The sequence below is a fragment of the Diorhabda sublineata genome, chromosome 2 (genome assembly GCF_026230105.1).
Source record: "Diorhabda sublineata isolate icDioSubl1.1 chromosome 2, icDioSubl1.1, whole genome shotgun sequence".
In the NCBI taxonomy this organism is placed as follows: domain Eukaryota; kingdom Metazoa; phylum Arthropoda; class Insecta; order Coleoptera; family Chrysomelidae; genus Diorhabda; species Diorhabda sublineata.
The window spans coordinates 22,836,460-22,854,747 of record NC_079475.1 but is presented as its reverse complement, the minus strand read 5'-3'; the positions used below and the strand labels follow the sequence as shown (position 1 = coordinate 22,854,747).

The window sequence follows — 18,288 nt, the reverse complement described above, 5'->3', positions numbered from 1 at the left end:
TAATTTCGATTCAAACCTGGAAATTTGGTATATGTAGTTTTCATACAGTGTCAATTAATTAACAATACTAGAAGATACTACTATAATTTTTGATTGAACCTATAAGTAACTAAAATATCCCATTGCTATTGCTGAGTATTATGGTAAATAGTTAGAAAATTCAACGTTATTAATACTTTTGATTTTGACTGCGATATTGTGATATCCTACACAAAACTCTTATTTTAAAAAATTTATCCTCAAAATTTTAAATACTGATTAAAGTGAAAATATTAGAAAATCGAATATTATTCTTGTCAATAAATAGGCTGGCTGTCAAATAAAGCAATTTCTAAATAAGTTGACTTTTTTAATAATAGGGCATGTTCTAATTTTGATGCAATGGTATTCGTTGTGTGAAAAAAGCTGCAACAGCAATCAAGTAAGTGCAATGAATTTTTAGTATACAAAGTCGTAGGTGAGATGTATCGTAATCATCACTTCCACCGTTAATCAAACTCAGATTTCTCAAACAAAACCAATTATGGAATCATTCTGTTGAATGATGTAACTGCAAATTATCCATCAATGAATTTATGCTATAAATCTAATTTTTAACTACAATTTACACAAATTCAACATATTCCTTATGATATACAATAAGCAAACAACACCAACAATTAATTATAAATGATTTTAATGATATAATAACGAATAACCACTATGATTTAGTGTTATACACTGATGCATCCAGAAATGAAACAGGTGTAAGCTGCTCTGTTACAAAGTCACAAATTGCCATAAAATCTTCCCTAATCCCATCAACCTGTAACGCTGTCCAAAACTTATTTACCGAACACCCTATTGTCCAATCAATACATGACTCCTACTAGCTTATCTCATCCCAGGGAGTAGCAGTTACCTTCAAACATTGGTATCGAAGGCAACGAACTAGCAGACCAACAGGCAAAAATTGCAACTACATCTACCATCACCGACAATGTAATCATTGGAAAGTATTTAAAATCACAGGTCAAAAGAAATACAGCGCTCAATTGGTATCCAACTTATTATCTTCGCTGGTCTCTCAAGGCAAGACTTAACTGCGATAAGAAGAGTAAGAATCGGCCATTCAAGACTTACTCATGGATACCTTATGACTACTACTCCCAGACCGTTTTGCTTCAGCTGCAACTCGTATCTATCCATGAAGCACATTTTGACCGAGTGTCGCAAATATACCGTCGAAAGACAACAGTTTCAGCTTAGCCTAAACTACAATGAAGTGTAGTAAAATGTGTTTTATTATAATTACATTTGTTTATTTTCATATTTCATCAATAAATAATATTGCAATTTGTGGATAACACGTTGAAATATCTGATTATTTTGATATTCCCTTAATTGATTTGAAAACTTGAATCAAATGGATTCAAATTTTTTATTAAACAAAAAATACTAGCAGAATATAATGAAAATGATTAAAAATTTCAAGTATCACAAGTAAAATTATTGTTAATTAACGATATTTTGCTTACAAGCGGGAGCTTATTGGGCTGAGATATATCTTGAGTTTGACGGTTGGTTAATGTCGACAATGTAAACCGAATATTCGATTTCTGTAGTATAATAACGTGGGAAAATAGCACTTCTTTTATGGAAACTACAACATATTAGTAAAATATTGGAAAGATTTCGGAATAGAACCAACTTCTGATTTCTTTGAAACATCGTAAGTGAAGTGTGCTGAAGGTAGGGGTGATGAAAAGGTAAGACGAGATCGATACGTAATGAGGAAATACACTAAACCACCATCCTCTTTCATGGGGGCAAGTCGGAAAGAAATTTGTTTTCGCAGGTCAATTCCTCCTCCAATGCTAGCTTTGAGTCGCTCCAGATTTCTCCAGTACCAGTCATAGCTGACAGTCGTCGTTGCCTTATCCACCACCTGGGGACACATCCGGTACGAAACCAGAAATCCAATTAGGCATCTAACCTATCCTAATCTATGACCAGTGAAAATAGTTTTTCCAGTTCTATCTGGTTTATATCGGAAAGTGCACGCTCTTTCGTGCCCGCAAACTCAGTTTTTTTGTTGAAGGCGAGTACAAGAGGGGCATCCCAAAGAGAATCGGTTGTGCGTACTAATCCAAAAGAAAGCGGAAATATTCGACTATATTGAGGTAATTGGAACCAATATTCTTTTCCAATAATGTTCACTTTGTATTCGTTATTTCTCATGGATCTATTCGTATTTATTTTCCCATACCAAAATGATATAAAAATCTTCTAATCTACGTTCAATTAACAATAATCTATCAGATTATAAATATGCTAAGTATACATTTAGAGAAATGTACTGTTCATACAAATCTTGAGCAAATACTAACTATCCGCTACAAATTCTTCAAAATCTATATTCACTAACCGGCCCAGAACATACATTTTATATGAAAATCATTTGACTCAACACCTGTGTACGAATTCCAAAAATATACGAGTACCAACCTGCTAAGACCTCAACTGTTCTATTACTATTAAACAGAATGATAGACAGCAGCTATAAAAGGTTTTTAGGCAAAGAAACCTACATTAAAAAAAGTGCGATGTCCTCTCTCTGAATTGAGTATAACTACAAAATGAGGTATTAACATCATCTCTAAACTGTGAACTTTATGATATAACAAGCTAATGGCAATGGCCAAACAGATGAAATTGAATTCAAAAAATGGATCATATTTTAATTGATAAAATCTGCAAGAATAGTTCTATCGAAATACGTTATAATTTTTGTTAACTTCAAATTTCGGTATAAATATGGTAGGCAGGTAGTATCTGATTGATGTATTCTTCCCAAAACACACAAATTTTGGAAAAAAATATTTATTTTTCAACGTAATCTTCTTTAGCTTCATACACTTTTCCCATCAATAAGTTCTATATCATTTTTATAAGAATTACCATTAACTGCCGACATCACTTCTTCATTGCTGGAAAATCTTTGACCACCGAGCCATTTTTGCAAGTATGGAAACAGAAAATAATCCGAGGGGGCTAAATCTAGTAAATAGGGTACATGAGATATGTGAGCTAGTATTTTGATGAAACAAACACTTTGTTCTTAGCCAAATGCGGTCGTTTTTTCTTAATTTCTTCGCTTAAACGTTGAAATAAGTTCGCACAATACAATCAACATGATGTATTTTGATTTTTGTGTCCGTCCCATTTATCTACTTTCATTGAAATGGACGAGCACTATCGACAACGCACATACAGTGACTCAGTGGTCCTTTCGTAAACTTTTCACCTGTTCAGCCAACCTTCCCCTCCCCCAGCAATACAATTTTAGGTCCGTTACTGATGACTCATATCATCATTAAACTTCCAAAAGCATATTTTGCATTCTCATCCTTCCGTAAAATTTTTGGAGTCAAAATTTTGGTGTTGTTCGAATCGGTTGACTAAATTTACTTTTAAAATGCTCCTTCACTACCAACATGCTTCGTAGCCTTGAGTAAACTTAAGGACTCGCTTGTTCTTCAGAATAGTTGTATTTTTGCACAAGTTTTTTAACTTTACCTCGTGACATCACCTTTCATAATTGTCGTAAGATATTTGTGTACGCTTATAGGCTTCTCATAATAAGCTGAGTTTTCAATCTCGTCTAACCCAAACAACGTTTGAGAATACTAATAAAGATCAAGATAACTACGCAAATTATTGAAATGAAGCTACACGTACTAGAATGGAATAAGAAATTTATTCACGAAGAAATCGATGCTTGAACATTGGTTAAATAATAATGAGCCCGTTCTTGTCAAAAGCTATACCACTGTAGCCAGATCCAATAGAACTAATTTATCTCATGGAGGTAGTATCATCATTTCCACAAAAAACGAATTTTCCGAAATAACACAGTTCAATGATATAATATCTGCGAAAGTATTGGAATTTTTTATCGTCTACCACAAGACTTATGACCTCTATATTGTTTGTATTTACAGAACACCCTGAAGTGAATACTATTTGTCACAAAATACTAACTTTACTAGAGTCCTTACTTCTAAAATGGTAACTAATTCTAGTGGTGATTTCCATATTTATTATTCCAGTGTGTGTGCTGGTCAAAAATATCTTCAGTCTATTTTTGATTCTTTTGGTATGGTCATGCATCTAACGGCAGCAACCGGAATAACTAAGACCAATTCCAGGACTATAGACTATGTCGTGTCATTGTATGATCCTGAATCCACCGAATGTACTGTCTTTAAATCAGGTGTCTCTGATCATGAAGCAGTGATAACAAAATTTTCGGTGAAATCCAATACTAAAAATGCTTCTCCCAATTATGCCTTTTGAAATTTAGAAACTTTAGATGGGATCTGCTCAGCAAACAAGTTACTTTTCCAAGATTTTTTATATTTTATTGCAAAACACTTGATACGTGTGCGGTATTCAAACCTGCTATTTCGGAAAAAGCGTGAGAAACAAGAAAGTGCGCAGCGCGAGATGTCAGGGTTACTGTTGCGCTTCAACCTCCAAAGCATTCTAGTAGCTAAAAAATGTTCATTGAAGTGAATACATTTAAACGAAACCCTTGCATTAATTCTCAGATTAATCATAATCGACCCATGCCTTCTGTTAACCCAATCAAGTTTGTGTACAATGGAATGAAAACTTTGCTGAAACTAAAAACCGAAAAGGTGTAAATGCGACACGAAGTGCTGGGATTAGAATTTTAGACTAGAGTCTTTCAAGAACTGGAGATAGATTTATATCAAAGCTAACAAGGTGCATTCCAATTTCTCCGTCTGCATTAACAAACAATTTTAGGTAAAGAAGCGATGGAAACCTTTTAGATCTCCTTCAAAAATCTCCATTCGATCAAGGTAACTGTTTGGTACGTAATGTTTTCAACAGAATTCAGAAATCTAAACAAGGGACTACTCGGAAATGTTACGACCATGGAATGGATGATGAAACCTCATTTCAACAAGATGGAACCAGAAGCCACAAGATCCGTTTTAAAGAATGATAACAGTAAACTTTTTGAAAAACAACCCAATATTTTTCAAGGTTGTTACAAAAATATTGGCTCCACTGCCACATGCTGACATAAGATATTTTCAAGGTTTTACTTGATTTCTCCAAATTACCTGCAAAAAAGGTCAAGTTTTGTTATTTTTGAAAATTAGTTAAGCACACTTTAAAATTAACATGACATCATTTGAAATTTTTGGAGTTGTGTTCGCCACTACTATAGAGTTAATATGATTTAACTAATAACTTCCCTAATAAATGGAGTTGAGCTGGTTCTGCATATTTTTAAATTTTCTGTAGAGATCGTTGCCCTCAACCCGCTTTTCAAAATACATAAAAAGTAAGAAAATCACTTTCAAATGTCTGCATTTAGAATGTAACAAAGCTGTTTTGATCAAATTTAAAAAGGAATGTTTGATAAGTATTTACGAAAAAAGTGGGCCGGTAGCCAAACTACACGCTTCATGTCAAAGCATTGTAGCATATAAAATCGCACTTCTGCGTTCTGGACAGTGTGGGTTAAAATAGTTTTTATCTTTGATAGGTTGTTGAGGGTAACTATCCAATGGTTTTCCAGTACAATCAATATGAATTACATATGTTTTATACAATTTATTGTTGTGAAATAAAAATCACATTAATCGGCATATTTGATTGGCTGTTTTATTTTTAATTAACTAATGTACAAATAACTGAGTTTCTATCATTTTTTTCACTCAATATCAGTTTATCATATAATTATTTCGGCCCAAGTTTGATAAGCTACCCCACATCGATCATCATGAAACTCTATACATAGAATATTGATATTACGAGAAATAGATTTATCATATCTATTTTAAGCGGAAACATTTACTTCTGAAGATACCGGATCTTTGATCTTATCAAGATCTATCTGTGTGTGAAAAGTCATGATAATTGACGCATATGCAGAAGAGTTTTTGAGGAAAAAGCATGCAATAAAGGTAAACAAAAATAATTTCCTTTAAACAAATATTTCAATTAGACTCAAATCTAGAATTTTTACATTTGAATCTTTTTGATTTCTTTTATTAATGAAATGAATAGGACTACTTTTGGTTCAGATTTACGACATTTTCGTCGCCATGTATATTCTAAGATTCTGTCCTCCAAATCTTCTGAAGGTACATGCCTATCGCGGAAGAATGCTCTCAGTGGTCTCCAGCTGGCCTCAATTCTTTGAGTATGAACCCCGCTATTAGAAATAAATCTTTCTTTGTGATTGACCTACTCATTAGTGTAGCCTTCATTGCCGAGGAATCGATAGGCTAACCAGCCAGTTGTATGAATCATGCTTCCTGGAGCGACGTGCAGAAACTCATCATGACTTTTCACACACAGATAGATCTATCGATCTATCGATCTATCTATGGTTCGATATCTCTCAGCATTCTTGAGATAATTGTCACTCGTCTATGTATAGAGTTTCATGATGGTCGTCGTAGAAAGGCTTATCATACACTTATCATTATTTCTACTATTGTATGGGATTATACAGAATTTCAGGACCTGTAATTGAATTTTTTGGATGAAAGGTGTACATGTAGTAAAATCATAATAAATGCATCGCTGAAAATTGATTATTAAATTATATCTTACTATATGTGAAACGTTATCTCTAAGCCTGACTCATACGTAATGCTTCTATTATATTCGTTAAAAGGCTATCCAGTATAAAAGTATAATTTGTATGAGCGATGTTTACATAAAATAATAAATTTTTGGAAAATATGCGTCCAAAGCTAATAAATTTAAAGATCAAAAATAATTGTTTATATAAGAAAGAAATTTATTAACAAGAAGTTTGTTGTCACTAGGGTTACCAAATTCATTTTTGAATGTTTGAAAAGAAATTTTTTGTCGGTTTTTCTCTCCAATGATCTCCAATGATCAATCGCACAACATCTTTACAGTCGAATTAAAGTAAATGAGTATTTTTCACCAAATTCAGAGACGTTTTGCTTCTTTTGTCTCACCACTTATTATTACTTACCAAAAAAAGTCTTTTTGTGAATGACGTAGCGGGAAATGAGTAGAAGTGTAATCGCTTTGTACAAGTTTAAAAAATTATCATTAATCTTATTAAATACTTGCTGTCATTTTTATGCAGATGATAATTCTGCAAACACCTTAGAAGTACATATCTGATGATGAAGTTGATTTGATAAGTTGATTTAATAAAGTGATTTCTTCATAAAGATGCGAAATAAAGGATTTTCGCGTACTTCATTGTTATACAATATAGAGTAATTATTATTATGCTATTATCTCAACGGGTGGCAACCCTAGTTGTCTCTATTCTAAAAGGGAGAAATATATATGTCAATTTTCCTACCAGTTTTATTCCAAAAAGCATAGTTAATACTATGGTTAACAATGGGTACGTCTTGTCGATCCTAATTACCTAAATTATCTAGCTCATTGAGGTCTCCATAATTGCCGAATCCATGGGACATCGTTGCTGGCTCTGAATCTGAGTATTTTCCTGTTTCTGTAAATAAGAGCTTAGCAAATTATGACTTTTATGAAGTAACAACATTCAAAAGACTATATCTACAATTCGATTAGTCATAAAGAAATGAAACTACCAGCTCATCTTATGTTTGTTTACCGTCCATACGCGGCTAATTACTACTGTATAAGTATATACAACTGTAAATAGCTTAAAACCTAGATAACTGATATGATGTTTAATTGTATGGGATTACATCTTACAAAGAGTGTATGCATAACTATACTATTCCGTTGGTATAGTAAACTCCAATTCTTATACCGCTTCGGCGTTCATTCTAATTAGCCTGATAAGAACCATAAAAAATTATTACAAAATCCTGGTAATCCTGATAATCATATAAATTTATGACATCATTGTATTGTTATCAGTCACTGTGACGTGGTGAAATCTTGGCTTTACCTGATCATTCAAATTGGGTGAAAAATTCACTACTAAGATTCCTATACATGCCCCCCTAGAGTACCTGGCAATTAATGAAAAAATTGTATTTCAAGGCAAAAAATGTTGAGTACAAGTGATACGAATAAAGTAGTGAATAAATACTAATGAATCCTAATCCTAATGAATTATTTCTTGTGTAATTAGTTATTGAAATAATTAATGATGATTACATCACGATAATTGCGCAATTGTCCGTACTAATTCATTTGATGTGCAGTTTCATAATAAATATTTTGGCAACAGTCACCATTTTTTGCATTGACAAATATACATTTGGTTTGTGATTCATAATATTTATGTCCGATAAATATGTTTTGAGATGCAGATATGTAAGAATATATTAAATTTCGCCCATGATTTACTAAAAGACATAACATCTTTTAGGACGTATCAATATTTCTAACGAGCAGTATAATATTTGAAAAAAATTAAGAATGCCGTTCAGTGCAATGCAATGAAAATTTTAATCATTTCACTTCCGAGCTATCTGCGAAAATTTGGATATATATATTTTTATTTTAAATAGAGTCCCATCTCACTATCGGAATACTGTACTTATAAGAATCGAAATGAATTAATATCGAAATAAGGACAACGTGAATATTTACTACTCGGAATATTATATTTGGCTGGAGTCCGAAAACAGGAGCCCAGCGATTGGCTTCAAATTTTTACCTGATACTTGATCACACAATAGATGATTCTACCTAAAAGGATTTATGGCGTCTCATGAAAAACGTTTTAATTAATATATTTTTTATAGTTTTGAACCCACGAAAAATATATATATGTATTAATATTGAAATTGATGATATCTATCTTATCACCCCCCTATCACTTCTCTCTTTGTCCTACTCCTACTAGTGTCCTACTTTTTTTAATTTATTTTTTTCAATTTATATTTATATTAAAAAAAATCCTCAAATTCCTTCATTTAGCATCATTATACTCTTTCTATACTTTTTGCAATATCTTTCTTTAGGAAGGAACTCGGATTTTTACCTGAAGATATTGCAAAAAGCATAGGAAGAATAGGAGTTTTTTGTGCATGAAAAAATCTAAATATAGGCACAAAATATCAGTAGATGAAAATATGTGGTTAGATTAGGAAATTTTTTTCCTACGACCACTTATAAAAGTGACAAATTGCTCATTCATTTTTACCTTACAAAGTAGTTTATTTCACTCATACACTAAAAAATAACAAAACATACATGTAATGAAATGCTGCTTTTTCTTATGTTATACAGGGTGAGTCGGGAGTGTATTATACACGTGAAAATAATGTAAAAAAACTCAAATGTTCTTATCCAATTTTCATTTGTTTTCAAGTTATAGAGTAATTAAAAATGTTAACATTATCAAAGTATGCCATGTTCGAGGGCCCAAAGGCATTTGATAATTCTGACGTTTTAATGAACTGTCAGTGTATAGTGAACAGTAACTGAACTTAACTTAATTTCGAATTTATGTTATTGTTAGTGCTGCAAAATGCCAGATACTTATTCAAATTTAGAATATACAAATATGGTGTTTGTTCATGGTTTTTGTAATGGAAATGCTACAGCTGCTACTCAAGAATATAGTCAACGCTTTCCACACCAAAGATATCCTGATCAAAACGTAATTATTAGAGTTTTTAACTAATTGTGCGAGACTGGTAAGCTTGCAAGTGCTAACATATCATCTAAACGGGCTACTCGACAAGGTTTGGTAAAAGTAAAAAATATTCTGTATCTAGTAGAAGAAGATGTAACTACTAGTTCTATTACTACTAGTGTGGTATGGTTGACAGTTATTTAATTGGCCCTTTCATTTTGGAGAATCGTCTCACAGGAGACAACTTCCTAAATTATTTACCAAATGAATTACAAGGCCTACTAGAGGATGTTCCTGTAAATATGTGATGCAGATGTACTATCAGCACGATGGAGCTCCTGCACATCTCGCTCGTCAGATCAAGCAACATTTGGACGAACGTTTGCCAGGGCGTTGGATTGGTCGTGGAGGTCCCATTAATTGGCCTGCAAGATCTCTAGACCTCACTCCACTAAATGTTTGTTTCTGGCGCTGGATGAGAAATGAAGTCTACAAAATAAAAGTGGACACTCTAATTAGACGAATTGAGAATACTGCAGCCCATATTAAAGAAGAAAAAAATGAATCAATTGGGAGAACAAAAAACGCTCTTCGTAGACGAAGCAGAAAAGTTTAGAAGTCAATGGCTGTACTTTTGAACATTTATTGAAAGAACGCTATGATTAAGAAAGTTTTTATGTGATAATTTGTTTATTTGTTAATGTGCTATAACTTGAAAACAAATGAAAATCGGATAAGAACATATGATTATTTTCACGTGTATAATACACTCTTAGAGTTTGGTGCGCATCTCCCGACTCACCCATATGGTCTCGAACGATAGAAGGAATATGAGAATACAATATGAATCTAGCTCGGCGCCGAAAGCCAAAAGGCCAAATTTAAGAAGACTGAAGAAGTGGACAGTATGATTTTTTGAGGTTATATTAATGTTTTTCTACGACCATTTATGAAAATAATAGATTGTATACTCATTTTTATCTAAGAAAGTAGCTTATTTCACTCAATTTTGGTAGATGCAGGAGCAGATATTGCTGCATTAAAACGCCACGGAGGATGGACATCCTCTACCGTTGCTGAGTAGTACATAGATTACTCTGCAACTAATAGATTAATGACTGCTAATAAAATAATGAATGCCATTTACAACACAAGCACCTTAAACAAATAAGAAATAAGAATAAGAAATATTGAACATAGTGTTGAACAATATGCGCAACAACATACTGACAATGCAGATCCCAAAAACAATGCAAGTGTACTTCATCTATTCAGCAACAAGAGGCAATAAAGACATAATATGTTAGGGATACCACCAATAATGCAACATTATAAAACCTACTGCAATTTTGTTATAATAACAACTTTAAATTTTATAACGTCTCAGAGAAAAAGTAAAACAAAATCATTAATAATTATTTAGATGTTGTTAGTTATCTAATATAATTAGAAAAAATTATTGTTCTATTGGTTCTTTTTCTGTTCATTAGTTATAAAATATTACAAAATCATTCTTTTCGTTTTTATCATCTCTTCTATTACACAATAAGAAATATTTTGTAGGATTTCTTAACTTTTCAACACATGTGTTGAAGTACTTTTCATCATAAGTGTGATAATGTTTAATTGGTTTTCTTATTTAAAAAATACGTTTTTTGAAGAAGTTTTTTCGTGGTCATTAGAAAAATAGTGTACACATTTCGTTGGAAAGTGTATTTCGCACTCGCTACGTTTCAGCACTCGCCTATACGTGGCTCGTGCAAAACAGTAACTAATGCGAAATGTATGACTTTCCAAACTCATTATAATATACTATTTAGTACTCTTTCCTTGCGAGACGCCAAAAATACTTTTAGGTATAATCAACAATTACAAACAAATACATTTTTGAAGGATAAAATTTTGAGATTTGGAGATGGAAAAGGAAAACTATAACGGAATACTTTAAAAAAATATATTAATTGCATAAATCAACATTTTTTATACATTTTTATACTTGAATTATCCTCAGTAAGATATTAAAAATTTGACTGAAAATAAATATTTGAAACAAGTGAAAAATTATTTTCTTAATTGTATATCAAGTTTGGATCCAGCGAAAGTCAAAATAAACGTGATATTCCAATTATTTGGAAAATTTCACTAGATATTTTGCCGTTTATTGTAATAGCTTTCAAATCTTAACGACTTAATGGAAAAAAATGTGATGGAATCACATCTAACTAGCTGGAAAATAAGACTACATTTAGATAATAAATTTGAATATTTGTTGTGGGTGATTTGGATTCTTATTACTATAATATTGTTTATCATTTCTATCCTCATTTTTTCAAATTATTGTTCATTTTTATAAGATATTATTGAGCTATGATTGAATTTCCCAATTATAACAATAAGACAATTTTTATGTAACATACCATGTCCCATATTTTATGTAGAACTATCACATGATGTGTAAATTAATAGAATTATTGACGAGTAATGAATTGTGAATTGAATACTGACAATTCTAAGGAATAATATTATTCAATTGTCGTTAAAAGTGAACCATAATGTATTATTTCGGCGAAAGGTTGTTCTTATAGCTCCAGAGCCATTTGATAAATTTGTATCTTTCTGTTTTGCTCGCATAGAAGATGGTCACAACTGAAAATCTACTCCCTACATAATTTCATAGATTGGCAATCAACACATTGCTAAATTTAATAAGAAGTACACAATATCTATCTGGAAAATTATATGAAGCCGCAAACGTTTTTAAAACGCAGTCCGAGGGCCGTCAACCAAAAAAGGCGTGTGCACTGTAAGAACTGAGTAAATTGCATTTTTCATAGGTTTAATAGGAACCTGTTGAACAATTGAATTAAATATATGGAAATAGAAGATAGAAAAGAATATGGCGGAGCTCTTATAGTCAATCTAGATCGTTTACCGCATCCGGTGATGACAGTTTCGAGTAAATAACTCCAACTGCAACTATGTATTTTTGAATTAATTGAATGGTAAATATAACATACAATAAGATTGTATATTTTAAAAACTAAAAGCTCCTGAACTTTACACAGGTCATTCCTTTCAACATCATACCTGTGAAAAATCTGGGAAGGTGAAAATATACTACAGACAACAACATAAATAACAAGACCGAAAATAATAAGCTATTTTATTTCAATTTTCGATTAAAAATTCTCCTTTTTGGGGAGTTCAATATAATTCATGCAATGTATTTTTTATATGTTGGTTGACGTAACTACATTGATAAAATTCAATGTTGCGTATGATGTGAAGGATGTCTGCAAATAATATTACCACACATTTGTCACGTTTGGACACCAAGTTTCAAAGTCACAACACATTATTATAGCGTCTTATCACTAACGGTATATTATCTTTTATCCTTGAGATAAATAAAAATAGGCACGTGGTATAAAAGTAAGTGGAAGCCGATAAAATCCTCGTCAATTTTAATCAATTTTCTTATTAAACGGTCAGATTGAACTATCATTATGAATAACAATATTATAAATGGAAGAGAAAATATATGGAACAGAATAAAATGGAGCAAATGTGAAAAATGTTTTCAAAAATTAACCGAAATTAGAAAATATGATACTAGAGCGAACGATTTAACTCATATTTAGCTCGAATTCAGGAGAGAAGAGAGAAGAAAATAGTACTCTAGCGTCTTCACGATAATGTAATCCAGAGCTTTCGAATAATGACATTTGTGTTTTGTTATAATTTTCAGTTTTGTTCGATATTTGTGACATATTTATCTGGTGCTTGTTTGTATTCAATTCCAATTGAAATAATTCCACTTTCTGAATAAACTTATTTTTAATTTTAGTTTCTTCGTGCAGTCTAGACATTCGTTGGATTGTCCATTTGATGTATCATATATCAAATCTTCATTAAATCTCTATTGACAATCTGCTCTGTCTATCGATAAAAAGTCAATTCTTATCGTATTCATAATTTATTATTTGTAGTTTAGGAGGTAAGATTCCAAATTTTATCAGATCAATATTAAAGCTATACAATAAAAAATCAGCAATGGAGAATCAGAAAAAATTATTTTGGAAATTTTTTTGTGTACCTCTATTCGAAATCAGTTCCCCTAAATTGCATACAGCTTCAAAGACGATTTTGGAATGATCCATGGCCGTGATTCTCAAAGTGGTCTAGGGTCCACGGAAGACTCGACGGGGATCTACGTTGGGCGTGACAAAAATGGGGATCCACAATCCTAAGCGGAGGCCTATGAAAATTTATTTGGTTTCGATAGTGGAGAACTAAATTGTTCACTTGACTTCTCCTATACTTTAAGAAGCTCAGAGACTGTTACTTGCAGAAACTTATATTTAGGACAACGCGTCGAGACTTTTTGTTTTGAGCAATGACTCTATATGACTCTATAAAACCATCAAAGCTGGAAGATCATCTAAGAAGGTATCATCCTAATAAAACAGGTGACGATTCGAAATATTTCCATACATTGAAGAAAAAATATGAAAAGAAACCCACCACTCACAGTATGTTTTCTTTAAAGTCTGAGAGCAATGATGATGGCTTGCGGGCTTCTAACAATATCTTTTGTAGCAAGTGTCATCTATTCCCATTCAAACTTCAGAAGAAATTACATGCTTAGAATATTCAATTCAATGGATATCTAAAACATTAACACCCCTACAATAGTATTGATCTTATTGGCAAACGATCAAAATCCTGATATTTAAATTAGATTGAGTGACCTACTCTTTATATAGATCATTTGCGAAAAATATGTTGTTTTATACGTCTTTAGTAGGGTGGCTTAGAGGCTTACATTGATAAATAGATATTTATAAATTAATCACGAAATAAGTGATAAATAAAACATTATATTTACTATTTACTTATTTTTAGAAACATATATTCCTTACACTTTGATAGTCGGAGCTTTTGATTTTTGACACAACCCATTGTAAATAAAGTAAGAAGAAAATGTATGATGATACATTACACTTATGAAGAAAGGAGCTCAATAACACATACTTAGAATCTAATTAGCCCACAACAACTTCTGAATTTTTATGAGTTTTTATTCGTTTTTGTTACTTTTGAATTATATACAAATGAAACAATTTTTTGTGTTCCTTCATTATTCATTCATTATTTATTTCACTTACTCTTAAATTGAAGAGTGAGAGAATTGAATAATTTTTTACGAAAATTTGCGACTATCAGAGATGTCCTATTCATCGTCACTTAAATTTACCGCGTGAGTCAAAAATGACAATTTGTTCGAGAAAAAAACTGTATAAACATTTTTATTTTTTTGCAAATTGCAAATTAATAAACGATCGATTTCAATATTTTTTATCAGTTGTCTAGAAGTGTATCTTTCTATTCTCTATTGAATCATATTTAAAAATAAAAAAGGTATTTTTTTGAACTTAAGAGGTGTTAGAACTTAAGTACTGTTGTGTATATGTATATACACAACGACTTAAAATTAGTCGAAACGTTGATTTTTATCTATCTTTTAAAAATTATTAGAAAAAACTAATTTTGAAACGGAAGAAACCTACCACCAAGAACATTTAGAAACATAATTATATCCAAAGGTCTAAGAAATAAAAAATTTAAGAAATTTAAATTATAATATATATCAAGTGCCTTGTAATGACTGTAACGCTGTTTACATAGGACAGTAATAAGAAAACACAGATTAAAAGGTCATCAATACGATAAACAAATAGAACTGCATTAACTAATCATGAAATATCAAAAAAAAACATACATTGAATTATTAAAATTGAACCGAAATCAAATAGAAAAAAACAAAAATTTTTAGAAATGGTTCCCATTCATAAATAATGAAAAAGACCTAAACAATTTATAGTTTTATTTTATGAATGAATGCAGCTGTGCGTTGTTTAAGCGATAATATAACTCACGCAAGGAATCCACGTTGCTGAGGAGTCCCTCTGATACTAGCATTAGTTTAATGCTGGTATTCGTGTGCCCTTCGAAGCACACGCTGGATGGTTGGTCATGGAGACAGGCGAGGAATGGCATAAGTGTTTTAAAGATTGTGGGATCTCTCAACCGCACTATAGGTGTAAATAGTATCTGAGATATAAAAACACAAAAATATATTATATAACATAAAATTATATTGTTACCAGAGGTACATAAATAGAAATTTAAGTTCCTTTTAGTTGTGAGTTACTTATGAAACAAAACCAATCATAGTTCAAGATATTACATTTTTCTGATCTAAATTAGATGATTTTATGTCAAAATTTTGTCACCACGCAACTGTTATTACAGTTATTATTTTTTTTTTCAGAATCAAAAGATGCGTGATGGCATCTCACGAAAAAGATAAGAGTAAAGTAAGTTATTTCCGCTATTACAAATACTCTTTAATTTGTGACAAGTTTGAAGTCAAGATGATTGTGTTCACTTTATCAGGAACTATTGTATATAATTGTAATGAAGTTACTATTTGTCTAAATCGTAAAAGCAACGATTTTAACAATTTTAAATTTGAATTTATATCTTTTTCGAATATAACCAGAAAAATAGCCTCGTTTTAATGTAAAATATAGTATTCCCCCGAAATTTCAATTTGCAAGCATTGCACTCCGAAACTCAAGGAACTGTAGTGAAGTCGACACCACCTTTTGCACTGCTAGAGAAAGGAAAGTTATTACAGCAATAAAAGATATGGTACCAAGTCGAAAAGATAAGTCATTCAGCTGAAGCAAGAACCCAACCAAGGAATACCGTTGTAAGTAGAAATATTTTTCTAAGTCCCAACCTGAACTCGGTCAGGTCCAGCGGATTGTTTGAAGGGAAATACCAGTAGCAAACATAATAACAGAGACAAGATCCGGAGCAGAGTAAGTACCCCAATTTCAACAAAGTCTGTTAAAGGGTTTCTGCGCCAGTCCTTAAGGGGGAGAAATCTAAGTGAGCCGATATACATAACTCACTGAAATGTGATAGGTAGGTCAGTAATAATGCCTGCAACAACCGCAAAAGACCGCACCGGACCGCTCAGGTTAAAATCTAAGGTGAGATTGTGTTTATCATATTTATGGGGCGCTGAGTATTCACATCTCAGAGGTGGTCATGCTAGTGCCTTCAGCCACCCGATTATACCGAGGGTAAAAAAAAAGCTACTGGAGGCGCTGAGTATTCACACTCAAGTGGAGCATACTACGATAAAACACTAGCGCTCGAGGCAATCTGATACCTGAGCCCATGCGTCAAACCGACGCGTAGCGACGATAGAGCGTTACATAATCATGGGGACGCCTTGTATGAGATAATTTATTAGAACCACATCAGATAAAAATTCGTGCCCACATAAGAAGTCGTTTTGTAAGACGAATAATATAAACTTTTCTCCGAAACTTTAGAAACATATACACATAATCGATAATAAAATTATTAGGTTTTATGTGTAAATACAGGAAATAAAAAACCAAATGGTTGATTTACGTATGGAATGGAAGAATTTGAGGCATATATGGGAATATACAAGGAATTTCTATTATCTATTCCATGTTTCATTTAAAGGGGAACTTACAAAACTCCAATGAAAACTCACCCACTCCGATAAATGTATTTAATAAAATAGACATAGAAGCTTCATAGGAGGCATCATCGTTGTTAACCCAATCCAAATTTTCAACCTACCTAATGAAGTGAACGCTATCATGTTTCAATGTTTACAACATTAACGACATAATAATTAAAAGGGTGGGAAATGTTTTTATCAACTTCTGATAAATTATGAGCTTCTTTTGTATCAATATTTTGTAAAAATGATGAATAATTGTTTGTTTATAGAAAACTATTACACGATTAAACTCATACGTGGACAGAAAACGAAGGAATCTGAAAATATTGGCAACCTGATTGGCGATGATATTTTCTATAAGAAGTCCAGTATGTTGAAAATTACATGTGCTTAAACCCGCTGCCAATTTTGCTTAATCAGATTTAAGTTTAAAAAATATCGCTGCTAGAATGCTATCAAATTATTTAGAACGTAGGAAAGACTCACATTCTTACTATAATTGATTGAAAAAAAAAATTACAAATTGAAAAAATTAATGTATCACTTCAAATTTTTCAAATATGCCTTTGTTTTTGCACTATTTATCTAATTTTTCATGAATAAATGTAATCGAACAATCTTGCATCACAAAATCTCACACCATAAGTAGATAATTTTTAAGATTAACCAAAAATATTTAATAAATTAGCGTATAGTATCACTTCGTGCCATAATAACCAGTTGCACTAGTCTGATTAAGTTTGTTAGTAAGATCTGAGGACTATTCTCCTATTAGTTCGAGAGCCAGCGACCGTTTTTGATTATCAAAACCACAAAAGCTGAAAACTTGTCCTAAGCTTTATTTGGTATCACTATTAAACGAATGGACCTCCAGCTCGTGAACTTTCGGGGGATGTAACCAGTTGCGTTCATCTGATTAAGTTTGTTAGTAAGATCTGAGGACTATTCTCCTATTAGTTCGAGAGCCAGCAACCGTTTTTGGGAGATATCACGATACAACGCGCCCGAGCGCAGCGTCTTTGACTGCATCGACTGGACACTTTTCCCCTACTGAATATGAAGTTGAATGTTTTTTTCGTGAAAGTTATTAACTTAACTTATAAATTTACCAAATTTC

General features: G+C 32.0%; 1 protein-coding gene across 8 annotated transcripts in view; it reads left to right on the top strand.

Annotated features, from left to right (window-relative positions):
• LOC130440434 (obscurin) overlaps nucleotides 1-18,288 on the top strand; it is a 133,929-nt gene that overhangs the window by 572 nt on the left and 115,069 nt on the right. For 7 of the 8 annotated variants that reach the window (XM_056773551.1, XM_056773560.1, XM_056773559.1 and 4 more), the window contains exon 2: nucleotides 15,930-15,975. In XM_056773551.1, coding sequence (XP_056629529.1) covers nucleotides 15,946-15,975 — 30 coding nt within the window. In that variant the 5' untranslated portion in view covers nucleotides 15,930-15,945. Of the gene's footprint in view, nucleotides 1-15,927; nucleotides 15,976-17,440; nucleotides 17,540-18,288 lie in introns of those variants that run through there. The other variant, XM_056773553.1, reaches the window with a different exon arrangement.